This window comes from Martes martes (assembly GCF_963455335.1).
Source record: "Martes martes genome assembly, chromosome: 17".
Taxonomy (NCBI): Eukaryota; Metazoa; Chordata; class Mammalia; order Carnivora; family Mustelidae; genus Martes; species Martes martes.
Window position 1 is genome coordinate 12,409,174 of NC_137905.1, and position 26,245 is coordinate 12,435,418.

General features: G+C 45.1%; 1 protein-coding gene across 3 annotated transcripts in view; it reads left to right on the top strand.

Annotated features, from left to right (window-relative positions):
• WDR59 (WD repeat domain 59) overlaps window positions 1-25,620 on the top strand; it is a 93,468-nt gene extending 67,848 nt beyond the window's left edge. For 2 of the 3 annotated variants that reach the window (XM_080827735.1, XM_080827734.1), the window contains 8 exons: window positions 5,671-5,804; window positions 7,168-7,249; window positions 10,047-10,159; window positions 11,883-12,033; window positions 12,115-12,187; window positions 14,183-14,309; window positions 14,464-14,606; window positions 24,640-25,620. In XM_080827735.1, the coding sequence (XP_080683861.1) occupies window positions 5,671-5,804; window positions 7,168-7,249; window positions 10,047-10,159; window positions 11,883-12,033; window positions 12,115-12,187; window positions 14,183-14,309; window positions 14,464-14,606; window positions 24,640-24,875 (1,059 nt within the window). In that variant the 3' untranslated portion in view covers window positions 24,876-25,620. The remainder of the gene's footprint in view (window positions 1-5,670; window positions 5,805-7,167; window positions 7,250-10,046; window positions 10,160-11,882; window positions 12,034-12,114; window positions 12,188-14,182; window positions 14,310-14,463; window positions 14,607-24,639) is intronic. The other variant, XM_080827736.1, reaches the window with a different exon arrangement.
• Window positions 25,621-26,245: the final 625 nt, after the last annotated feature.

The following is a 26,245-nucleotide window of genomic DNA, read 5'->3' on the forward strand; positions in this document are numbered from 1 at the left end:
AACTAATCCTGTCTGCCCAAAGGCCCAAGAATAAAATGCCACCTGCCTGGCTTTGAGGAACCTGAGGGACAGGCTGGCTGGTTTTCAGGACCAGCACAATAAATTTTTCATTCTTGGGAGTCAGGCCCCAAGGACTTCCTCCTCGTTTCATCCAGTTTCCAATGGGCGAATACTGAGACCTTTAAGGATTGTGAACGGGCTTCTTTGAAAATGAAGCCAGACACTGGGTTTATTGGAAAGAACCCCAGCTGTAAGCCTTTTGCTCACCTGATTTCATTTGGAGTCTTTGTATCATTTCCTGGAGCTTTCAGAAGCCAACCTTTGGCATGGGGTGAAGCAGAGGAAGATAGAAGAGGCTTCCACCATTTTGTCTCTCTGTTTTTATCGTCTTGGTCTAGTTTAAAGAGGGACGTGCTCACCTGCTTCATTGGCATGATGCATAAGCTAGTTTTTAATCCTTCGGGAACTTTCTGGAACAATTTTTTTTTTCCTTACCAACAGTATTTTGCATTGCGATGCAACCTCTGCTGTGGACATCCTCTCTTCCTTTTCTTTCTCTCTTCCTCATTCCTCTTGGCCATCCCCCCCTCTTCTGTCTTCCTCTCCCACCCCCTTCATGTTTCACTAGTGCCAAGGTGGCCTCGGGCTGTGAAAGGCAGCCTTGCGCCTTTTGTGTAAATTTCGTTCAGTGTAAAAAATTTGGTGGGGAAAGAGTCCTTAGAGCCTTTTCATATCGAAACCAGTTGAAATCAGGAGCCCTGACTAGCACGTACCACTGCGACTGACAGCTTGCAGGTGGAGCGGCCGTCGTGGCCGCCATCCCTCCAAAAGCCTGTCCCAGCCAACCTGACTGCTGGATTTCCAGTGATTTCCAGAAGTCTCTGCTCCCGCTGCTATTGAAATAGGAACTCGTGTTGACTCACTGCCCACTCTGCTGATTATGCATTGTTGGTGGGGTTGCTGCGAAGCAGTTGGTGGCTTATTCTTGGGCTGTTTTACATTTAACCCATTTATTGGCATTGATGTTGCCTCCGATTGTAGCGGTAACACTGGTGGTACAGTCGCAAGCTGGCTATATTGGTTGTCATTCAGTGCTATTCGCACCAATGCCTCCTCCCGCCCCCACCTCTCCCAGTCCTTTCCTCCCTGTCCTCCTTCCTATGAGTCCATGAACGCCTTCTTGGTATGTTCAGAGGAGTATCCTGGTGCTCATCATGTGATAATTGTCTGTCTCGTTTTGTCTCTCTTCCCTCAATCCCTGCTTATGAAATCTGTGGGGCAGGGGCGTTTTCTGGGATAGGGCATTGAGAAGACCTAAGAGAAACGCGGGGCCCTTTGCCTCCCAGAGGGACCGAGCCTACTGCACAGAAAAGCGCCCCCCTTGAAGCCCGTCAGAGTGGGACTAGAGCAATGCGGGAGGTTTCGGGGGCTGTCAGGCCAGAGTGCCCTCCCCTCACCTGGAACGCTCGGCCACACCTCAGCCTGGTGTGTCGCTGTTCTCTGCATGTTGTCACCTGACAGTGGCCCAGATGAGGGATTCCTCCAATCACCAGCAAGATGTAAGGGAAGAAGAAGTCTTGGGGAAGTGTGGATGGAATATGAACCCTTTTTGCTGCAAGGAAGTTACCTGTGCTCCTTCGGGAGCAGCGAGGACCTAAGGCTCTGACATCTGCTTGGAGACTGAGCATGTCTTTACGTAGGCAGACTGGCTGTATCTGTGTCCCCGGGATACACGGTCACCAGCCTGGCGTACTGGGTGACTCCCCTAGTCTGCAGGGGCGGCACTTCCTATTTAAAAACCACCAACCACTAAATAGAAAAAACGAGACTCTTTTATGGCCCCTTACAGATTTTTGATAACGTTTTGCACTCACTCCTTGCTGGATTAGATAAATGCGCAGTGCGGTCCCGTAATTGCTCTTATAGTTTGAGGCCTGGCGGCAGCTGTGCTCAAACCCACCCAGTGCTGGCAGACCTCCCGTTACGGGCTCAGAGGCAGCTGAGTGAGTTTCCACTACACATTGCCTGTACATCAGAACGGATCAGGGGAACCAGCTAGAAGCCTGCCATCTCAAGAAGTTGCCAGGCAAGTCCCAGGAAATCCGGACTGTGATTTCCATAGTTCGGTGAAGGGCGATTACAGAAGGTTGTCCAAGACCACTGTCTACATTTTCATCAAGTACCTGTTGACTCACATGGGTTTTTTTCCTCCCCATCTCTGTAACCAAGGACCCCAGATGGGCAGAGGTAAGAGTCCTAAGGCATCTCTTTGGACTCTGTTCTCTTCCCTTTGAACGTGCCTACCCCTCCCACTCCCAGAAAGGGGATGAAACAGAGTGAGGGTCAGGCTCTTGAGCCTGGCCTGAAATATAGCATCTGGGGCTGAGCCCGGGGAGCCTCCATGTGAAGCCAGTAGCCATGGCCACCTCTTGTCTCTGCTGGTGTTTGGCCTGCAGCTCTGGCTCGGCTCAGGGTACTCGGGGTACTTGGCAGAGAAGTGAAATGAGCAGTAACTGGAGAGGCTGGGGTGTCGGACAGGCCTCACTCCCATCAGATGTTGATCTCCTTCTGTGCAGAGATGGATGCATTTAAAGATGGGCCAAACAGTTCACATAGTAATACGTAGCTTAGTCTTAGGGCTTCTTTTTTTTTTTCTTTTTAATCCAAAATCATGCACTCAAAAGCAGGTTAATAAGGATGGGCTTAGCAGCCTGACGGCCTGCGTTCAAATCTCAGCTCTTAGGAGTGTGGCCTCAAGTAAGACTCACATCGTCATTTGTCAAACGGAAGCAGCAGCCCCTCTTTCAGAGAGCTGTGGTGATGGCCACCCTCGCAGCGAGGGAACAGCCCGGAGCAGGAGCTCATGTTGTTCATAATAACAGACAAATCCGTAAATCCTAAGTCAAACATTTATGCGCTTGGACTTGTGTGCAGGACATCCCTCATTTCCTGCACAGAGGACCCTCTGTGGCCATTTGAAGGTGAGGCTGCGGGGGGAATGGGACAGTTGCTCATGATCTTCCATGGTCCATGTTACCCAGGTCCTTCTGCTCAAGTCCATTTGGCATTCTGAAGTGTTCACTTTCAGAAATAACACACGTCTGCTAGGAAAAACATTTTTAAATGAGCTCGTCTGTAGGCGAAGGGACCACTTTTGGCACACGGGCCTTCATATTTTGTTTTCATTAAGTTTGCTTAAAAAGACAGGAAATTGTGGTGGTTTTCTGTGTGGCCTGAAAGGTAGCAGACGCCATCCCTCATGAGGCCTCCATTTGTTTCCACGGTTGAGTTACGTGGAGCTGGAGTGACGTGGCCGGTTCTTCAGACGCTGCTCATGTTCTCTTATAAACAATGAGCCAGAGTGTCTGCCTGGAACCGTGTTTTAGACGCCTTCCACCCAGCACAGAAAACCAACGAGGTGGATCATCCTCCATTCCAGGTGGAATCTTTTTAGTGTCCATCTTTTCCTCTTGTTTCTTTCTTACTTTTTTAATCCGGTACCCTAAATCCATTTGAGGTATTCAATTATGTGGGACCTATGGGTGTTGTTTCCTGGAATTTTTAAACTTCTGGAAACCTGGATAAAAAAAGTTTGTGTACCTGACACCCTCCCTGTTCCAGTTCACCACACTGTGCTGTTCCTGTCACTGCCCCGTAGATGCCCACAGAAGTCCCCTCCCTCCAGTCAGTCACGCCAAATGATCTCACGCACATGGGCAACATCTGTCTTGGGTCGGTTAACGCTGCCTGGCTCTAGCCCAATCTGACAGGCGGTTTGCTCTTCAGCCCATTCTCGCTGTATTGCGTCCTTGTCAGGATATCTGTGGCTCCAAAGCTAGTATTTTTTTTTTTTAAGATTTTATTTATTTATTTGACAGAGAGAGAGATCACAAGTAGGCAGAGAGGCAGGCAGAGAGAGGAGGAAGCAGGCTCCCCGCCGAGCAGAGAGCCTGATGCGGGGCTCAATCCCAGGACCTTGGGATCATGACCTGAGCCGAAGGCAGAGGCTTAACCCACTGAGCCACCCAGGCGCCCCTCCAAAGCTAGTATTTTTGTGAGTGGGTACATAATTCTTTAGGAACGAGCCCGCACAAATTGAGAATCGAAGGGCTGCTGGACGTAGTAACTGAGGCTTCTTGTGGATTGATAGTAACAATGTGTATGAATCAAGATCACAGAGAAACTCAGTTGCTGCCAAAGATCAACTGGGTCAGAGTTCCAAATTGATAATGTAGCACATGTATTTACAAATTATGATAAACAGTTCACAGACCTCAGCCAACCTTTACCTGCCACGATCCAAGTCCAGGTGTCCTGGATCTAGTCGGTTCCATAACACTTACGGAGCCCATAGGAAGCTACATGCATTGGGCATCTTTGGGGATTAGACCGGACATCACTGGTCAGAAACGACTAAATACAGACCATGACTAATGAATGGAAGAACGGTTGTATAAAAATCACTTGCAGAAAATCAATTATTTGTGAGTAACCTAAGTAATGATCTACTCTAAATTCCTGAGGGCTTATAATACATTTATAATCATTACAGATTTTTTAATTGCACGTTTTCAGTCTGCACTCTCACCCTTCCATTGTGGCCTTATTAAACTTGCAAGATTTGGAATGGAGCTCATCGTGAGGCATAGTTCTCAGCGAGCAAAGCGGATGACATGAGACTAAGTTCATAGCAAATAAAGAGCTCACCCAGGGTCACACCAAACCAGCACAGGTGGTAATAAGACCCTCACACCTTGGTTTTCTGACTCCAGATTGCAGACCCCTTCCCTAGCCACTTTGTTAATAAGTATGTCACCTCCCCCCTGAGTTGAGTCACTTTGGTGGGCCCCCTTTTAACTTCCAGCAATAAAATAAAGTAAAATATTGTTTCCTCAGCTGCTTGCCATTTTGAGGATACCAGATGGGGCTACACTGATAATTCTCCCTTTCCAGGACATCTCTCATTTCCCACACGCAGGGCTCCTTTGTAGGGGGTGCCCTAGGGAAATAGGCCAGTTGCTCATGGTCTTCCATGTCCATTACCCAGGTACCTCCGCTCAAGTATTTTTGACATTCTAAAACGATCACTTTTAGAAGTAATTCAAGTCTGCCAGGAAAAACCGGGTAATTCTCCTTGAGCTGCTACGTTTCTCGGTCTGCCTGCCACAGATTAAGGTTTGCAGAGCCCACACTGCTGTGTCTGAATTAAATTTTCCACAAACCCTATTAAAGCTGTCTGAGAAGAAAAAAAAATCTTTGATTAGTTTCAAGCAAGAACTTTGACCCTAAGGCTAATCCCAACCTTAAAAGTTGCTCTTCTCCCACATTTTTGTGGTCTTGACTAACTTATTTACCTGCTGTTCGTTCTTTTTCTTTACTTTTCTTTTCTTTTTTTTTAAATTCTAGATCCGAGGTATCTATTTTTTGGGCACCTGCACAATGTATGTAGCCCTGCAGTAGGTGCATATCTTCCTGTTAGGATTTTGGAACCAACAGCTCAATGCCCTCTGCCATCCTTTTATTTCCTACAGATGCTGATTCATATAATTGTGGGCATGATGTAATGCAAAGTCTCTGCAAATAACCAATGACCCAACTCTGATGTGCTCTGCGACTGTAGATTTCCATTCATCAGAGTCCCCATTAGTTATATCTCGTCATCTCCCCCAGAAATCCAGGAGATGGAAAAGCAAGCGTGAGGGGTCAGACTCTGGCAATCGACCGATCAAGGCTGCCGGGAAAGTTATCATCCAGGACACTGCGTGCCTTCTTCCTGTTCACAAATCACTGGGGGAACTGTACATGTAAGTCTGCCGTGCTTATCACACATCATAATCCACGTGGCTTCCTTTCTTTTTTTTTAAAGTTTCGGAAACCTTTCGGGGCGCCTGGGTGGCTCAGTCAGTTAAGCGATCGGCTCTTGATTTCTGTTCAGGTCGTGATCTCAGGGTTGTGAGTTCAAGCCCTGTGTCAGGCTCCATGCTGGACATGGAGCCTCCCTGAGATTTTCTATCTCCCTCTCCCTGCCCCTCTGCCTTCCCGCACCCCACTGCACACACTCTCTGTGTGTCTCTCTCTCTTAAGTTTAAAAAAAAAAAAAAAAAAGGTAAGGGTTGGAACCTTTTCTTCAGAAGTTTTAGGAGGAGACCAGTATATGAGGTTTCTATTGCTGCATAACAAGGTACCACAAACTTAGCAACTTAAAATAACATACATTTGCTATCTCGGGTTTCCGTGGGTCAGGGTCCAGGCGTGGCTTTAGCCGGGTCCTTGCTCACGTCTCACCAGACTGAAACTGTAGAGGTGGCCGGGTAGTGGTCTTATCTAAAGCTTACAGTCCTCTTCCAAGCTCATTCAGGTTGTTAGTGGAATTTACTTCCTTGAAGACATAGAACTTGGTGATTTTTATCTTCGAGACCAGCAGGAGTTTCTCTCTGGTGCTTCACTTTCTTTCTAAGGTCTCATTTGATTAGGTCCAGCCCACCTAAAATAATCTCTCTTTTGACATATTCAGAGTGGACGGATTAATAATCTAATCTTGGGTGTGATAGCCCATCAGTATTCACTGGTATCACCCATAATTAAAGGGAGGGGATTATGTTAGACGTGTGGTGGGGGGAGGTACAGAAATCTTGCGAACAGCCTTAGAATTCTGCTTTCCATACCAATATGTAACACAGTTAAAAGCCGAGCCACTTGGGTTGAAGGGAGTTGGAGGACAGTGCCAGGCATATAGAGGCTGGCCTGTGGTCACCCTTATTGAACTGAACACATAACAAAAAGTGTTTATTTTGTAATATATACACAGCACACTACTCTTTGTGTTAGAAACCACAGTGTTGCACATATTTAAATTCCTTTTTATTCAACCCTTAAGTGTGGGGAAATGCACAGAAAAGCGGGTTGCTAACTTGTCATTCAGGGCTGGCTTCCCGTCCTGACTTTAGAGAGGTGAACAATTACATCTTCCCCAGGCGCGAACCCGCAGCCTGAGCTGTGGGTAAGCCTTTTCTCCATTATGTGACTTGAAGGGTGAAGCTTAAGGCTAACGTGGATAAAACGTTTTGGGTGACAATGAAAGGGGCAACTTTTAGTTTGTTAAATCAGGGGTCACTGATTTAGAAGGTGAGACCAGAAAGAAACTTTTTAATTCTTTTTACATTTCAGATTAAATGTGAATGATATTCAAGAAACATGCCAGAAGAATGCCACTTCTGCCTTGCTTGTTGGAAGGAAGGACCTTGTCCAGGTTTGTGCATCCCTTCTCATGGCCATCTGGAGTTTTCTTTTTGAGCTGATCGTTTTCACTTCGTAATTTTGGTTTAGTGACCTTTCAAGGAGTGCTTCCTATTTTGCAATTTGTCTACCATTTCCTGTGCCCAACTACAGGGCTAAAGTAGCTTTCTAAATCCTTTGGGTTTTCTCTCTCTCTTAAAAAAATTTTTTATTTAAGTAATCTTACCCCCAGTGTGGGGCTTGAACTCATGACCCCGAGATGAAGAGTTGCATGCTCTCCCAACTGACCCAGCCAAGCGCCCCACTCTGGGTCTTTTTCTTATTAGAGCTTAGTTGAGAAGATCGTAAAGCACATACTGAGAATTTTTTTATTACATTTCTCTTTTACTCTGGTACCATGGTGATTATTATACACATAAATGTGGGTATCTGTGCCTTTGCCATTTGCACTGTCAGTTCTGTTTTGCTGGGGTTTTTATGCTTTTAAAGATGCTTTGTTTCAGGGGTGTCTGGGTGGTGCAGTCAGTTGGGCATCTAACTTTTGGTTTCGGCTCATGTTGTGATCTCAGGGTCATGAGATCAAGCCCCCTTTTGGGCTCCGAGTTCAACATGGAATCTGCTTCAGATTTTCTTCCTCCTCTTCCTCTGCCTCTCCTGCTGGTGCTCTCTTTCTCTATTTCTTAAATCAATCGATTAATCTTTTTTTTTAAATGCTTTTTTTCAAGGAGGGGCCTGGCTGGCTCAGTCAGTAGAGCATGTGACTCTTGATTTTGGGGTTGTAAGTTCAACCCCCATGTTGGGTGTAAAGATTATTTAAAAATAAAATCTTTAAGGGGCTCCTGGCTGGCTCAGTTGGTTAAGCATCCAACTTTTGATCTCAGCTCAGGTCTTAATCTCTGGGTCATGATTTTTAAGTCTCACATTGGGCTCCATGCTGGGTGTGAAGCCTACTTTAAAAAAAAAAAAATGTTTCGTGATCCTGGGAAACACTTTATCTTTCTGAACCTCAGTTTCCTCGAGTATGAAATAGTCCTGATTCTAGTACCAGTGTGGAAGAAATAAGGTCATATATGTAAAACTCCCATGTCTATATTTGCTAGGTGGCAAATATCCAACGTATGGGATAGTCGCCACCCTGTTCCTGTAATTATCGTGGTCATTAGTGGCATGGTACTTGTAAAGGGACAGAAATGGCATCAGTGCAAATGCTTGAAGAATATTTTATGGTTCTTTTTTATGTGTATGTTGATGATGTTGTGTCTATTGTTCTACAAAAAGTTGTAGAAATAAACCCAAGTGTCCACTATTCCTGTTAAATCCATTTAAGAAATGTGTATTAAAAGTGAGGACGTAAGGGGGCGCCTGGTGGCTTGATTGGTTAAGCTTCCGACTCTTGGTTCTGGTTCAGGTCATGATCTCAGGGTTGTGAGGTCGAGCCCCGTGCCAGGCTCCACGCTCAGCGGTGCGTGTTGGGCGGGGATGTCTGCTTGAGATTCTCTCTCCTTCTCCCTCTGCCCCTCCCGTGTTCTGTCTCTCTCTCAAACAAAGAAAGAAATCTCTCTTTTTTTTTTTTTTGAGTTTTTATTTTTATTTATTTGACAGACAGAGATCACAAGTAGGCAGAGAGGCAGGCAGAGAGAGAGAGGGAAGCAGGCTCCCCGCTGAGCAGAGAGCCCGATGTGGGGCTTGATCTCTTGGGCCCCGGGATCAGGACCCAAGCTGAAGGCAGAGGCTTTAACCCACTGAGCCACCCAAGTGCCCCTCTCTTTTTTTAATCCTAGGAAGTAACATGCCTAAATTGTCAGGGTAGTAAACATCCTCTCCTATCCCAGAAAGACATTAATTAACTTCTCCCAGCAACCATTCAGGCGGGTTACTGGTTAGAGAGATGAAAGGAAACCTTGTGATTCTTATCTTAATCCATACTTGCGTGTTTGGGTATATTAGTGCCACCTAATTTAATAGGTTTTTACTGTATATCTGATGTGTTTCTCTACCCGTTTTTCAGTATTTTTGTTTGTTCTTTTTTCTTAGATTATTGACTTCTTGATTAAACTCTGTATTTTCTTCCTTTCAAGTTTCTCACAGAGTCTAGTGTCTTTCAGTTAGTGGGCATGCAATGATGTATTGCCACTAAGAAAGATTTCCCAGTAGTACTCCATTTTTAAAAGTGTGGAGGAAAGGAGGCTCTGTTGACGGCGTGATGTATTTAATATAGTGTGTGCTAAATCTTGGATTTAATAGATACCTAATGGATATTAGTTTCTGCTTGATGACCCCAAGTCCTGTGAGAGTTCAGGTTTGAAGATATTCCTCAGATTTGATGTCAACACAGTCAAGTCTATTTTGTCCTGGCCTATTTTTCTTTAGCTTTAAGAGTATGCTGAAACCTCTGTGATGAAAGCAACAAAGTTTCCCATTACTTGGGCAAAGGACAGATCTGAAATGTGATAGGGAATGCTTCCCCCCCCCCCCACCCCCGCTTTCCCTGCCTCTTCACTAATGAAGCAACAAGAGAAGTCCCTTGAGACAACCCATTGAGGTTAATATATGGTGTCATTTCTTTGAGGTTTGCTTAATAAAAGTTTTTAAGACTAGCGTTTCTCGAGCATTACAGTCCCCAGAGAATCTTGTTAAAATGCAGATTTTGATTCGGTATGTCCGGAAGGGGGCCTGATGTTCCCAGTTTCTGTTGCTCTCAGAGCAGCCAGGCTGTAGGCTGTGTGTGGAGGAGAGGTGGGGTCCTTTCATGCTTCCTGGTCCTGTCCTCACCAGTCTGACTTTGAGTGTTTGTCTTCGATCTGTTCCAGGTTTGGTCGCTGGCTACAGTCGCTACGGATCTTTGCCTTGGTCCCAAGTCTGACCCAGATTTGGAAACACCCTGGGCTCGACATCCATTTGGGCGACAGCTGCTGGAGTCTCTGTAGGTTTTGAGAGCTAAAAGTGAGGAAAACGAGTGATGTAAATTTTAGGTCTGTAAACCTTTCCAGTGTTTTCATCGAGGAGGTCTGAGAAATGAGAAAATATGAGCTCTTTCCCATTAGTGCTTTAGTAATTTGTGCAGAACTGAATTCTTATAGCAGAAGGAAGTATACAATATTTTTTATTTACAACAAGGATTTGAGATTCATGTGTCTTTTAGAGATTTATGCTTTAGCCCATAAGTCACACTAGTCCGAAACACAGGAGAATGAACTCTTGAAATGGTAAATTTCTGGGGTGCTATAGAGTTTTGGCCCCAAGAGCAGATTCTCTAACTCCGTGTTGACTTACATGTTTCCTAAGGGCGATGATGTTTTCACCCTACTTGGCAGTTTACGAAGGTTGGATTTATTGCTCTGAAATGTGGCAGGCTGGAAATACAATGTGAAGATGGTTTACCACCACGTCCAACCACTTCATAACTGTGAGGCTCAGAGCCTGACAGAGAGACAAAGAAGCTCTGATGCCCTTAGGTGGAGGATTGCTGGACTTACTTGTTGAGGCTGGACCTCGGCCCTGTGCTGAAGCTTCAGTTGCCTCATGGTGATGCAGGGATGATAATGGTTGTTCTAGCCACATCACATAAGGCTCAAATATGATGGTGTGAAAACACTTTTAAGAAACACCATGCATTGGGGTGCCTGAGTGACTCAGTTGGTTGGGCATCTGCCTTCAGCTTGGGTCATGATCCCAGAGTCCTGGGATCGAGTCCTGCATTAGGCTCTCTGTTTGGAGGGGATCCTGATTCTCCCTTTGCCTGCTTGTGCTCCCCTCTCTCTCTGTCAAATAAATGAAATCTTTAAAAAAAAAAAAATTAAAAAACCCACCATACGTTGCTTGGCAGGAAAGTATCAATATCATTCTATCACAGACGCCACGTTGCTCTGATCCCTACCTCACATCCTAGCGTAGTGGTCCTAAAAGGGGCAAAGAGGATGCAGGTAAAACATAAAAATATCCCTTGTTATTCTTATTTAATAGCTCATATTCATAATTCCACCTTCATGTCTTTCATCAATTCTCCACACCATGGTGATGATACCGTGTTCTGAGCACCTTTATGTGGCATTAGGTGATGAGTGAAGAGGGAGTCTTCTTGGAATTGGGAGACCAAGAGCACATGCATGGCCCCATTCAGATGTTAGTTTAGTCCACTTAGTTCTTGGAGAGGCTACACTCGAGTCTGAGCCATGCCTGGATGCCAAGCAGAAGCTTTCACATGGGTTATCCAGCTTATTTGTAATACTTGAATACATTCTTTTCCAAAACAAAACAAATTTAGCCAGACTCAAAGTACAAGCTGCTGGATCTGTGGAAAGCCCTGGATCCTGACAATTTTGTGAGGCAGAGAATCCTCCCTTCTGGGGCGCCTGGGTGGCTCAGTGGGTTAAAGCCGCTGCCTTCGGCTCGGGTCATGATCCCAGCATCCTGGGATCGAGCCCTACATCGGGCTCTCTGCTCAGCGGGGAGCCTGCTTCCTCCCTTCTCTCTCTGCCTGCCTCTCTGCCTACTTGTGATCTGTCTGTCAAATAAATAAATAAAATCTTTAAAAAAAAAAAAAGAGTCCTCCCTTCTACCCTCGGTCCGCAGCCCACCACAACGGTGACAGTTATCCTTCCTCTATCTCTTCTCTTGACCTTTTTTCCTCTTATCTTTTCCTCCAGGTTGGCTCACTACTGCCGACTCCGGGACGTCCAGACATTGGCCATGCTCTGCAGTGTGTTCGAAGCCCAGTCTCGGCCTCAGGGAATACCAAACCCCTTCGGACCCTTTCCCGGCCGGTCCTCTAACCTTGTGGTGTCCCACAGCCGATATGTAAGCCTACAGCCTTGTGCGTTGTGTCCGACCGCTCCTAAAGGGAAGCCTGTTCTGACGCCGCTTCTGTTTGTCCTACAGCCCAGCTTCACGTCCTCGGGCTCCTGCTCAAGCATGTCAGACCCAGGGCTCAACACCGGTGGCTGGAACATAGGTTGGTATGGCGCTGCCTTGGCCACGCTGATTTCTGGCACTCTGAACACTGTGTGTGAGTTGTTACTGTGTCCGCTTCGGTTGGTAGATGCACTCTGTGCTTTCCTTGTTCCTCATTTCTCTTCCAATGTAATGTGATGGGGGTGCTGTCGTTAGCAAGGCCTGGACTTGAACAGGCCAGTTTCTGGTATGTCTTTGTGCCTGGCTGGGCAGCTTTTCAACTTGTAACCTTGAAAGACTGGCAGTGGGACTTTAGTGTTCATCCGGCAAACCCGACCCTCGTTCTTTCTCCCTCACACGCCCCCCCCCCTCCCCGCCCCACCCCAGACGAGGTGGGGCCACTTGTTAGCTGTCTCTTCCCACGTGCCTCCTTTCAAGGTAGAGAAATAAAGATGAGCCTGATTCCAGCTGGCCGTAAAGGTCTATTTAACGAACAAGTGTATTTGTGGCTTCTGGATTTTTGAAATTTCTTTTTAAAAATCATCTTAATTTTCTTTTCTTCCTTCCTTTTTTTCTTACTCAGAATTTATTCTTCTCTTATGTAGACCTTGAATGAGCTTGGTGATTTAGTTTCCTAGTCTATAGAATAGAAGCCACAGATACAGAGACTTGGAAATAAAAGGTGGAGCCTGTTAGAGGTGGGGCAGGCGAAGAAGTCATAATTACAGTAGTTTGATAGGAAGAGATAAAAAGTATTAAGAAAAAAAAAAAGACCCAAACAAAAAACAGTAGTTTGTGCTTAGTAAGTACAGTGTCAAATAATTTCCTGAGAGAATATCGCTGTCTTGCCAACCATGATTCTGGGTCGTGCAGAAAAACATTTTACCAGTACCATTTGCACAAGAAATCAGGAAAAGTCATTTTATTATATTCAGAATAGTTTTAAAACTATGAAACTTGGGGTGCCTGGGTGGCTTAGTGGGGTAAGCCTCTGCCTTCGGCTCAGGTCATGATCTCAGGGTCCTGGGATCGAGCCCCGCATCAGGCTCTCTGCTGAGCAGAGAGGAAGAGCGTGCTTCCCCCCACCCCCGGCTGCCTCTCTGCCTACTTGTGATCTCTCTCTGTCAAATAAATAAATAAAATCTTTAAAAAAAAAAACTATGTAATTTTAAAATGTTTCAACAAAGTGAAGTTTCTCTTTCCTGGAAAACCCATTCAGGTAAGTGGGGTAGGGAAGACAGAAACCTTGTTCCTTTGATTTTCTTGATGATAAAAGTAATCACATGGGGACACCTTGGTGGCCCAGTTGGTTAAGTGTCCAACTCTTGGTTTCAGCTCAGGTCATGATCTCAGGAATGTGAGTTTGCTAGAGATTCTCTCCCTCTGTCTGCCCCTCTCCCCTGCATGTGCACATCTACGCACGTGTTTGTTCTTTCTCTCTCTCCAATAAGTAAATAAATCTTTTAAAAAAATATATGTATATATTATTATATATATAAAATATATATATTATATATATAAAGTATATAAAAGTATAATATAATACTTTTTTAAAAAAGTATTAAAGATGAAAATAATCATCACTGATCCTCCACCTAGAAATAATGTCTATTAACATTCCAAGACACTTTTCCCAATCTGTGTGTGTGTGTGTGTGTATGTGTGTGTGTGTGTGTGTGTGAGAGAGAGAGAAGGGTCATTCTATATATATATGATTTTGTGTTCTGTTTTTAATTTTATCATGAGCATTTTCTCACATCATTGGAAAAGTCTTTATCAATAATGACTGCTTTATCTAATATCCTATATCACTCTACCGTAATCTGCTGCTTAATTGTTGTGTGCACTTCGTTATTAGGTTGCCTTAACGGTAAATATCTAAATAAAAAGGTAAGGCTACGAAAGAGCTCCCCTTAGGTACATTTCTCAGCATCTTCCACTTAGCTTATTTTCCTTCCGGCGGCTAAATTGAGCACACTCGGCCTTATGAGAGCTCCCAGACAATTTCTGTGCCTTCTCTGATTTCCCTCTTCCCTTCCCGTTTGATTTGCTTCAGCGGGAAGAGAGGCAGAACATGTCTCCTCACCTTGGGGAGAGTCTTCTCCAGAAGAAATCCGCTTTGGGAGTCTCACCTACAGTGACCCCCGTGAGCGAGAACGTGATCAGCATGATAAAAATAAAAGGTAACAACCTTCCCTGGCAAGAGCTGCAGTTTCATAATGCTTAGAGTCCCCCAGATCAAGACTCTTGCTGTAAGAAAGGTATGTTAAGATCATTAGGGATCGAGCTTGTTTTTCCTTAAAGGAACTGACAGGACATCTTTTGAGTTTTATCCAGGCTTCTGGATCCTGCCAATACCCAGCAATTTGATGACTTTAAGAAATGCTACGGAGAAATCCTCTATCGCTGGGGTCTGAGAGAGAAACGAGCTGAAGTGCTGAAGTTTGTCTCCTGTCCTCCTGATCCTCACAAAGGGATTGGTGAATATGAATTTCTTTCTTTTCCCGTCAATATCTGAAAGGTCCTATAATTTAATTTGTCTTTAAACATAAGACTTGGAGTGAAAAGTCTTCTAGCTTCTCACAGAAACAGAAATTTCTAAGGGATTTTGAGTCTGCTCTAACCTTCCGAAACCCCTTGCATTTCATGACAAGAGTGCGTTTCTCTTCTAAGGGGAAGTAATTTTACGTGCGGTACTCAGATGCTGATTTGAAGGAGGGGTAGTCATTCACCTACTCAACTAATACATATGGAGCTCCTGCGAGGCACAGTGCTGGCACGTTCCTTCCCCTCCTGGAACTCACAGACTAGTGGGGGAGAAAAATTAAATAACTATAGGTTGTGGTCACTGTTGATGAGCAAACAAAAAGGATATTGGCACAGGTAGAGCAGGGAGGAGGAATTTCAGGTGATGTCTGGCCGTGTGTGGGGAAGGCCTTTCTGAGGGCCTGTGGTGGAGGGATGAGAAGCCATCTGTGCGGAGAGCAGCAGACATTAAACTAGGAGAGGAAAGCCAGGGCTAGAACACAGTGAGTGAGGGGGTACCAAATTAAACTATAGGGTAATTAGTCATGGTACAGAATTGGGATTGTATTTTGAGTCCAATGGTAAGCTTCAAAGGGTATTAAGAAGTAAGTGACATGCTCTGGTTTCTATTTTGAGAGAATCACTGACTGTTAAATGAAGAAAGGATCAGAGGAGGGCGGGGTAGAAGTTGGAAGACCTTTAGGGTAGTCAGAGGGAGATCAATGGCCTAGTCTTGGGCGATGGGCAACAGAGGTGGAGAGAGGGGATAGACTCAAAATACTTTCTAGAGGTAGACTCCGCATGATATGCCGACAAACTGGATGTGGGGTTGAGGGGAAGGGACAAAGCTTAGATGATTCCTAGGTTTCCAGCTTGGGCAACTGGGTAGGTCATGGTGCCACAGTCTAAGATAGAAGAGGCTGGAAGAAAGTTAAGAGGTGTGTTTGGGACAGCTGGAGGTGTGTGCGAGCTGTCAGACCAGAACGTCACGTAGGCGGCCGGATGTGAGTCTGGAGCTCAAAGGGGAACCTGGGGCAAGAACTAGAAGTTTGGGGCATTCTCATCATGTAGGTGGTCCTGGAGCTGTGAGAATGGGTACATTGACCTGGGACCTGGGGGACGGGGAGGAAGAGTACAGGGAGAGCAAGAGCCCATCCACTCCAGGCCTTGAGAGAAGCCCGTACTTGCAGCCTAAGTCTAGAGGAACAGCCAGAGACAGACTCAGAAGGAGATACCAGTTTTTGAGGAAAAGCAAGAGCGTGATCTGAAAGGAGCTAAGAGATGAGTTTTTTGTTTTGTTTTGTTTTTTTTAAGATTTTATTTATTTATTGGACAGTCAGAGATCACAAGCAGGCAAAGAGGCAGGTGGAGAGATTGGAAGGGAAGCACGCTCCTGGATCCCAGGACCCTGGGATCATGACCTGAGCCGAAGGCAGAGGCTTTAACCCACTGAGCCACCCAGGTGCCTCAGGAGATGAGTTTTAAAGGGTGACGTGGAAGATCACTGGAAAGGGTGGTCTGAACACATCGATGTCTTCTCTTCCAGAGGTCCCCACAGACCTCTGGTCTATCCAGACCTTTCCTGAAAAGGTATAACCATGCAAAGAGAATCATATTGTTGATAGCATTTGGGACCGGAGAGACAGCTTAGTGGTTACTGACTTTATGGGGCCTGAACTGACAGACAGGAAAACAGTACAACACGTAACAGAACCCCCATCCCTCTCCACCCTCCCCCCACCTTGATGGCTCAGAATTTAGTGATGTTTGGCACCTCAGGAAGTGGCACGAAGGTGAGACTAAACACAGGAGTATTGTTGGGTGGCTTTTTTTAGGGTCCCCAGGTCCCTGCTCCCAGTTTGCAGAGCAGGTTATGAGCCTTCCTCTATCACAACAGAAAATCAGAAATTTTTGTTCTCCAGAGAAGGCAGACAGCTTTCCAGATTGAAAGGGCGCACTAAGCACCTAGTACAGTCAATGAAGAAAGACCCGGGAGCTTCCAGCGAGCACAGGTCCCACACAGAGGATAAGGAATATGGGCAGCACCGCACTTCTCAGGAGCGGCGAACCAGACACTGGGAAGGAGAGGATGAGGCAGCATTGCCTTCGGAATTCTCCAGAAAATGATTTCTGACCTAGAATCCTGCCCCAGATGATCAGTCCCCGTGTGAAAGTAAACCTTCCGCCTATCCAGGAAGGCAGGGAGTCGGGATGGTGGTGAAGGGAGACCCACCCGGCAGACCTGGAGGCAGACCGCTGCAGGCTGGTGCTGAGGAGCATTGTCTCCAAGAAGAGAAAGTTAGAAAAATAGCTCGTGGATTTCAGTGTCTACTCTGTTTTTAGAGATTCAGGTACTTGAGAGAGGGTTTGCAAATGAATTATGGTAAACAAACTAAGCAAACAACTACGAGACGGTTACTGAGAAAAGCCAAGCGAGCAAGAAGGGAAAAGTGGTCGTGGTGCATGGCTTGGCTTGAGTAATGCTCACCTAGGTAGATCATGCGAAAACAGAAGGCTGATCTAACCAAGTAATAATGGAACTGTGGGGAAGATGAAGGACGGGGTGTGTGTGTGTGGCTAGGGGGCAGTTGGGGAGTGAAAGAAGCTTCCATGGGAAAGTAGAGAATGCTTAAATGTGGAAATTAAAAATTAGCTTCATAAAGGGGTGTTTGGAGATAGAAGGTAGAAATAAAAAGTTAAATGAGTTGGAAGGATTTCCTCCTGGGAGTGGTGGGCAAGGGGGTGGAAGGGAATGCCGGTTTTGTTAATCAGACGTATAGTATTATTTGACTCTTTAAGTTGTATGGATGTGGTTTCAGTTAAAAAACCCAAACAAGGGATGCCTGGGTGGCTCAGTGGGTTGAGCCTCTGCTTTTGGCTCGGGTCATGATTGCAGGAACCTGGGATTGAGCTCTATATCGGGCTCTCTGCTCAGCAGGGAGCCTGCTTCCCCCTCTCTCTGCCTACCTCTCGGCCTGCTTGTGATCTCTCTCTCTCTGTCAAGTAAATAAATAAAATCTAAAAAAAAAACAAATCAAAACCAAACAAGGCTCCTGGCTGGCTCAGTCAGTGGAACGTAGGGTTGTGATCTTGGGATTGTGAGTTTGAGCCCCATGTTAGGTGTAGAGATGGCTTAAAATCTTAAAACAAAAAAAAAACCCCAAAAAACCAAGCCAGAGTAATATGGAGATTTAGATATCAAATAAGAAGTTTTGTTTTAATATGGATTATTTTGGTGTATGTACTTGAGGGAATGCAAAGATGCAAAATCCTACTTGGACATTGTATTTTTCAGAGCATCTAAGTGCATGGAAGTTTATCAGAGAGAATAATGAAGGCCTGGAGCAATTTGTCATTTAGAATTAGTTTTCAGGAAAATATATGAATCCCAGAGATAGGTAATGGATACATTGTTCTCTTACTGACATCTATTATTATAAGCATCATGCCAGATTCTGTTGGCCATACAAGGGAACACGAGTTGTGGTTTGGGGGGTGCTGTCAAAAATCTCCAATCAGAGAAGTAAAACAGGAACTCATGGAGACCTCAGTGATCCTGAAGCATGAATAGTGAGTCCTAATACCATTGCAAACAGTATTGCAAGATTTCAAAGGGGAGAGATTATGGAAGAGAGACTCACAGACAAAAGTATTACGTATTTTCGTCTTTATTAGTTATTACTTTGGAAGAATTGGACTGCTCAAATCTAGCAAAGAGCAGATATTGAAAGAGAAATACTCCGGGGTTACCAGGGCTACAGTTAGTCTTGAAATTGCTGGAAAACCAGCAGTTTCCTCTTGGGCTCATCACATCTGCAAGGGTCATCCCATATCAGCAGCAAATTTTAGGGATAAAATTGGTTTCATGTGAGGGGTTAGATTTATAGAAAGGGCTCGAGGCTTCATTTATCTTGAAGGGATAGTCCTAGACAGAATACTTTTTTAATAAACCATCTCCGTTACAAGGTGATTTTTTTTTCATTTTTTAAAATTAACATATAATGTATTATTTGTTGCAGTGGTACAGGTCTGTGAATCATCAGTCTTATACAGTTCATAGCACTCACCATAGCACATACCCTCCCTAATGTCCATAACCCAGCCACCCTATCCCTGCCCTCCCCACCCCTCAGCAACCCTCAGTTTGTTCTCTGAGATTAAGAATCTCTTATGGTTTGTCTCTCTCTGCCTTCATCTTGTTTCATTTTTTCCCTCCCTGCCCCCACAACCCCCACCTTTCTTCTCAAATTCTTTATGTTGGAGAGTTCATAAGATAATTGTCTTTCTCTGATTGACTTACTTCGCTGAGCATAATACCCTCTAGTACCATCCACGTTGTTGCAATTTTTTGATGGCTGCATAGTATTCCATGGTGTGTGTGTGTGTGTGTGTGTGTGTGTGTGTGTGTGTATACCACATCTTCTTTATCCATTCATCTGTTGATGGACATCTAGGTTCTTTCCATAGTTTGGCTGTTGTGGACATTGCTGCTATAAACATTCGGGTGCATGTGCCCCTTCAGATCACTACATTTGTATCTTTAGAGTAAATACCCAGTAGTGCGATTGATGGGTCATAGGGTAGCTCTATTTTCAACTTTATGAGGAACCTCCATGCTGTTTTCCAGAGTGGCTGCACCAGCTTGCGTTCCAACCAACCGTGTAGGAGGGTTCCCCTTTCTTTGCATCTTTGTCAACATCTGTCGTTTCCTAACTTGTTAATTTTAGCCATTCTGACTGGTGTGAGGTGATATCTCACTGTGGTTTTGATTTGTATTTCCCTGATGCTGAGTGATGTAGAGCACTTTTTCATGTGCCTGTTGGCCATTTGGATGTCTTCTTTGCTGAAATGTCTGTTAATGTCTCCTGCCCATTTCTAGATTGGATTATTTGTTCTTTGGGTGTTGAGTTTGATAAGTTCTTTATAAATTTTGGATACTAGCCCTTTATCTGATATGTCATTTGCGAATACGTTTTCCCATTCTGTTGGCTGTTTTTTGGTTTTGTTGACTGTTGTGAACAAAAACACATCCTTTGCTGTGCAGAAGCTTTTTATCTTGATGATGTCCCAGTAGTTCATTTTTGCCCCTGCTTCCCTTGCCTTTGGTGATGTTTCTAGGAAGAAATTGCTGCAGCTGAGGTAGAAGAGGTTGCTGTCTATTCTCCTCAAGGATTTTGGTGGATTCCTGTCTCACATTGAGGCCTTTCATCCATTTTTAGTCTTATTTTTGTGTGTGGTGTAAGGAAATGGTCCAGTTTCATTCTTCTGCATGAGGCTCTCCAATTTTCCCAACACCATTTGTTGAAGAGACTGTCTTTTTTTCTTTTGGACATTCTTTCCTGCTTTGTTGAAGATGAGTTGACCATAGAGTTGAGGGTCCATTTCTGGGCTCTCTATTCTGTGCCATTGATCTATGTGTCTGTTTTTGTGCCAGTACCCACTGTCTTGATGATTACAGCTTTGTAATAGAGCTTGAAGTCTGGAATTGTGATGCCACCAGCTTTGGTTTTCTTTTTCAACATTCTTCTGGTTATTTGGGGTCTTTTCTGGTTCCATATAAATTTTAGGATTATTTGTTCCATTTCTTTGTAAAAAACTGATGGTATTTTGATATGGATTGCATTAAATCACACACTTGATTTTGGATGTATTTTGGTCTGTTAGAAGAAACTACCTCCCAAAATTTTAAAGGAAGAAAAACATAGACACACACACACACACAAATAAGGGTAAACATGATGAAGGGATGGAATATGGCTATAAAGATGAAAATTTAAAAAGATTCTAAAAAAAGGAATTGATAAGATAAGAAGTTGGTTAAAAAAAGAAGAAAAAAGATGGAAGAATATGATCAGGCTGGAGACTAGAACAAAGCCATGTACTAGATTTAGGATATATTTTGATCTATTAGAGGAAACTGTATCCCAAAATTTTAAAGAAAGAAAAATCTATATGTATACAAAAAATAAGGTTAAATATAAGGAAGGGGTAGAATACGACTAAAACAATGAAAATTTAAAAAGATTTTTAAAACGGTATTGATAAGATATAATAGTTAAAAACGTTAAAATAGGAAAGAGGAAAAATTTTTAAAAATAGAATAAGAAAATAAGTAAACTTTAAAAAGTTTAATTTTGGAAGACTAAAGAGTCATGGGAAATAAGCAATGAATTGTATGTATTTCTTTCCTCTAGCTCTAGAGTTTCACAGTTCTCAGTGATCAGTGAACTTGGTCTTGACTGGATGTTCTTGCTGATCTTCTGGGGGAGGGACCTGTTGCCATGATTCTCAAATGTCTCCGCCTGAGGCGGAGTTGCCCCGCCCTTGCCAGGGGTCAGGCTAAGTAACCTGCTCAGGTTCGCTCTCGGGAGCTTTTGTTCCCTGAACGCTTTCCGTAGAGCGCTGGAGAATAGGAATGAAAATGGCGGCCTCCCAGTCTCTGGCCAGAGGAGCCGAGAGCTGGGGCCCCACTCCTCTGTGCTCCCTCAGAGAAAAGCCATTAGTCTCTCCTGTCTCCCTGTTCTCTGGCGGTGGCCTGTGCTCACCCGGCCAGTGACCGAGTTTTTCTGTCTCTGGGGCTTGGCCCCATTTGGAGTCTCCAAACGCAGCAGATTCCTGCAGCGTGCTTGCGCGCCGCTTCTCCTGGAAGAGAAAGGATCTGCCCGGATCCAGGGATCTACCACCTGTGCATCCCCTGCTGGCTCATCCAGTTTAAGGTAATCCTGAGCTGAGAACCCCGACTTTGGCTCCGACTCTGAGGCGGGCTTCCCCGGTCCAATACCTGGCAGCTTTGCCACACTCAGACACCCCCGTCTTTCCATGACCCCGAGGGACCTGAGACCACACTGTCCCCGCAAGGGCTCCGCCCCCGCTTAGCCTCTGGAGCAACGTCCCTCAGTGGAGCAGACTTCTGAAAGTTCTGATTTTGTGCTCTGCTCTATCACGTGCTGGGAGCCGGCCCCTCCCCCCACGGTCTATCTTCCAGTGGCTTCGGATTCACTTCTCCACACGTCCTACCTTTCAGAAAGTGGCTGATTTTCTGTTCCTAGAATTGCTGCTTTTCTTCTCCTCAATCTCCTGTTGAGTTTGTAGGTGTTCAGAATGGTTTCATAACTATCTGGCTGAACTCCTGGGCCCTGATTCAGGTCTCCTGCTCCTCTGCTATCTTGCTCCTCCTCTACAAGATGATTTTTGATTTTGTGGAGGTTTTTTTTGTTTGTTTTGTTTTGATTTTAGTTTTTTTTCCTTTGTGGTATGTGGTGCTTGGTAATTATGGCGGCACAGGTGAGGTGTTTGGGACGCCCCCCAAATCCTGCCCTGGAGGCGTGCGTCTGCTCACCTAAATTTTGTTCAGCCATTTTCTGTTTCTATGTCTATTAATTTAGCATCTTACTTATCTTGTTGGTTTTATTTACATTTGTGTAATTGCTGGTAATTAATACACATAGCTCTTCTGTATGTAGGGTCATATGGTGTTAAGCCTTGGGAGCTGGCTTCTGCCTGGGGGTTTCATAAAGCCTTAGGAATCATAATTTGATCATTTATGTGCCAGACGTATTTTTATTGTCCTTATTAGTTTGTCCATTAAGAACCAGGAATGCTCTGTTTCGCCTCTGCCAGCTTTCCCATGCAAAGCCTGTACCTGTGGTCATATGCTTCCTTCCCTGAGATTTCCCCAAGTTTGTCAGGGTTCCTGGAAAAGACACCTTGACAGCTTGTGATTTCATACAAACTCTATATCCCTTTGTATCTCCCCATGTGGCAGGAAGTGAGTCAGTACACCAGCGTGGCCCAGATGCGTGCCAGTCCTTCTCAACTAATGGCCATTCCATTATGTAGAACAGTAAGAGGCAAGAGAGAAATACTAAAATTACACGTAGTGACTTACTGTTTTTGTATTCTCTATCTTTGTGAATTTATATCCACTTAGAAATTGGCTGCATCCCCCCAAATGACTCATTAATTAACTAAATGAAATATTAAGTCAGGTCTTAAAGTTAATAATGATTTTAGAGATCACATTTAAGCTGACATAGTATGGAGAAACACAGTTACTAATGACATACTGAGTTTTTCAGGGAGATGACATTTTAATAATTTTACCAGATAGATCTGGAGAATAATTGGGTTTTCATTTATAGTTACCAAATGTCAAAGAACGACCCCCTTTTAAAGACATAATTCAATTTATTGAATGCACAACTTTCATGTTCTTATAATTTTAAAGGCTGAATCTTATCCAACCAATAAAACCAGTAAAGGAGATTAAAGAAATTTAAACTAATTAGGCTTTTCACAAAAACGTAAACCAAACTCTTACCTAAAAGTTGTGCATAGAGGGACAAGACATGGCTATTTTTCACCAAACTTATCAAACCAGCCTAATTAATCTCAGGATTTACCTGAACTAGGACCATCATAAAATTTTTCCTTGGTTACCATGTATTTTAAAAGTCTTTACTGGTACATTTTTGTGACTGCCATTTGTTCTGAGTCAGAGAAATTGGCTCAGGTTCAAGAAACAAGCCTTCCTCGGTTGTAGAAAGTGGAAGGAGAAGAGAAACAAGTGGGAAAATTTGAAGGTTTGGTGGCTAGAGATGAAGGCTTCTCTTAGGGAAGAGGGGAGGCCAGCAGGTGAGAGAGGGGAGCACTGGGTGTGCAGGGGGACATGGGCTGTGGTGGAGGCAAAAGCACCCCCAGGAAAATGGCAGCACCGCCGCGCTGCAGCCCTGGGAGTCTGCTGGTTGGTTGTCGTGTATTTAGTGAGAAGCGTATCTTGCCAGCACACCTTCCCTCGGGAATGCTGGGGGCAGATGTGGGGTAGGCAGCCGGTAGCGCTCATTGGCCTGGGGGTTCTGGTTCATGCCATGGAGGGAGAGTTGGGGAGACTTGCAAAAAAGTGATGATAATGTTGGCCCATGTCATTCAGTCTGGCCTCAAGGGAAACTGTCGCCAGAAAGGGTGAAGGCAGCACTTGCTGGAGAGGTTGGTTGTGCAGAAGTTCAGGGGGTGGGTTTTGAGGGCACTGGGGATGGTGCCAAGAACTGGAGTCAAGAGAAGAAAGAAAACCAAGAACAGAAGTCCTGAGAGAACGGGGTTTGGGAATGTGTGTCCAGAGTGCCGTAGGTGAGGGCAGAGAAGAGGCAAGGGTGGCGAAGCCAGGTGGCATTTCCTCCAGGGGAGAGGTGATGGTCTTGAGGCAGTAATGGGGCACGGGCCTGCCGCTGCCGCCCCAGCGCTCCTCGGGACCCCAGACAGAAGCAGCCTTTCCTGCGGAGGCCCACAGAGGCGGCAGGCAGCAGGCTCCAGGCAGGGCCAGACAGAGGGCGCCGTTGGAGGAGAGTGTGTGGCCGTGGTCTGTTCCTGGGGAAACACACTGGAAGCTGGGTAGGGGAGATGGGGGATCTGCATGGGCCACCCGGACTCAGGGTCATGCCCGGGGTGCACTAGGACATGCAGATGGTGGGCTTAGCCCTCGGGGTCTCTTCCAAGTTGCTGGGGACCCGGCGGTCCTGACTGCAGGATCCTGACACGGCGCATCTGTGCCACTTGGTCTTTGGTGTTCAAGTAGGGAGGACTGGTGACAGTGATCAGGTGTTGCTGGGTGTCACTGAGTCCTTCAGTTCTGTCAGCCAACAGTTGGTGACCACCTCTATGAGCCAGGCCCATGCAGTCATCAGCATAGGAGAGGATGAGGTGTAGCCATTGCCTGGGCTTTTCACCCTGGGCCTCCCAGCAGCCAGGCATCTCCTGCACTGTCCCCCTGCACCCAGCCTGCAGCGACAACAGCGTGTCTTTGTAAGACTTAGCAAGATTGTGGAAGAAGGGCATCTGCTGTTTAAAAAAAAAAAAGAAAGAACCTTTGTTGTAATAGAATCCTTGCAGACTCCTCACATGAAGACATCATTCTCAATCACCGTGCCCAGTTGCATTTCGCAGAACTAACCTTCCATGTGTCTTGTTTTGGCCACCTCCACCCATCTGCAGAATTCGGTGTGTACTGCAGCCACTGCCGGAGCGAGGTCCGCGGCACGCAGTGTGCCATCTGCAAAGGCTTCACATTCCAGTGTGCCATCTGCCACGTGGCGGTACGAGGATCATCCAATTTCTGCCTGACCTGCGGGCATGGTGGGCACACCAGCCACATGATGGAGTGGTTTCGGACCCAGGAGGTGTGTCCCACTGGGTGTGGATGTCACTGCCTGCTTGAAAGCACATTCTGAACTTATGGACCAGGGAAGTTGTCGCCAATCCCAGAGGACTCCATGAATGTTGGATAACAAGCTCTCCACCAGGAGGGAGGCTCCAGCAAGCCATTTCCAACCAGACTGGAGCACGTACCCCTCAAAGACTGCCACCCCACCAGCTGTGCACGAGCTTTTGCTTCTCTTCTGTTTGGCTGTTGGTCACCGGGAAGGAGGGGACAGATGTGCAGAGCCACGGAGCCAGGTAGACATCTTCCTGAAGAAAAGCACCTGCCTCCAGAGCCGTGTTTACCTTCAAGGTGTGAACCTTAAACCACTGAACAGCATCCTTTCTGATGCCATTTCAGACCAAGGTCGGATACAAAGGATGGTCTCCTGAGCCGAGGGACAGTGGACATTAACTCAGTTGATAAGGGAGTCTGTGATACAAGTTGGTACGTTTCAATGAACTGATGGATAGTAGCCTTTTAAAAATGACACTTAAATTATAAATACATGATGTGCTTAAGGACCCTAAAGATGTATCTTATGTTTGTTATTTCTCTTCAAGCTGCTCTCCCTTGGCTAATAAAAGTCAGGTCATTGGGGGGGGGAAAAAAAAAGGAGATGATTGAATAGTGTTTTAATGAAATTGTTTTTAATCCTTTTTCTAATTGAAGTTAACTCCTTGGGATAGGACCAAAGTCAGTGCTCAGATTTTCAAAGGAAGGCTGATTTACTCTTGTCATCGGATGGGATAAAATACAATTTGATATTTTAAGTTTCTTTCCAATCCCAAGAGTTTTTTGTTTTTTAAGATTTATTCATTTATTTTAGAGAGAGAGCACAGGGCTGGTGTGGAGGGGTGGGGAGGAGGAAAAGGGAGAGAGAATCTTCAACAGACTCTGCATTGAGCACAGAGCCAGATGTGGGGCTTGATCCCATAACCCTGAGGTCATGACCTGAGCCAAAACCAAGAGTTGGATGCTCAACTGGCTACATCCCCCAGGAGCCCAATCCCAGAAGTCTTTTAATCATTTCATTTATCAAAAGGAAAATGAGCTGGCTTCACAGCATTGATACTCCAGGCTCCTGCTGCCACTGGGCAGGTTGGCTGAGTTCCGGTAAGTTCCTACCACTCTTCATTTGGGCTCCCTCACAGACTGTTTTTTGTTTATCTGCATTCCAAGTGGCTGTGACTCAGATGTCCACCTGTTTTATTCTTCAGAATGATTTCCAACTCTTCACATATTATTTGTGCCAGGAAAGAGAAATATTTTTCATATTTCTACTGGAATATGTATTTGTTTCTTAGAATTTTACAATTCCAAGTGGATTAACTTAAGAAATATAAGTACGTGTCTCAAAATGTGTTGTACATCCCTGTTTTAAACTATAGGTCAGGACCC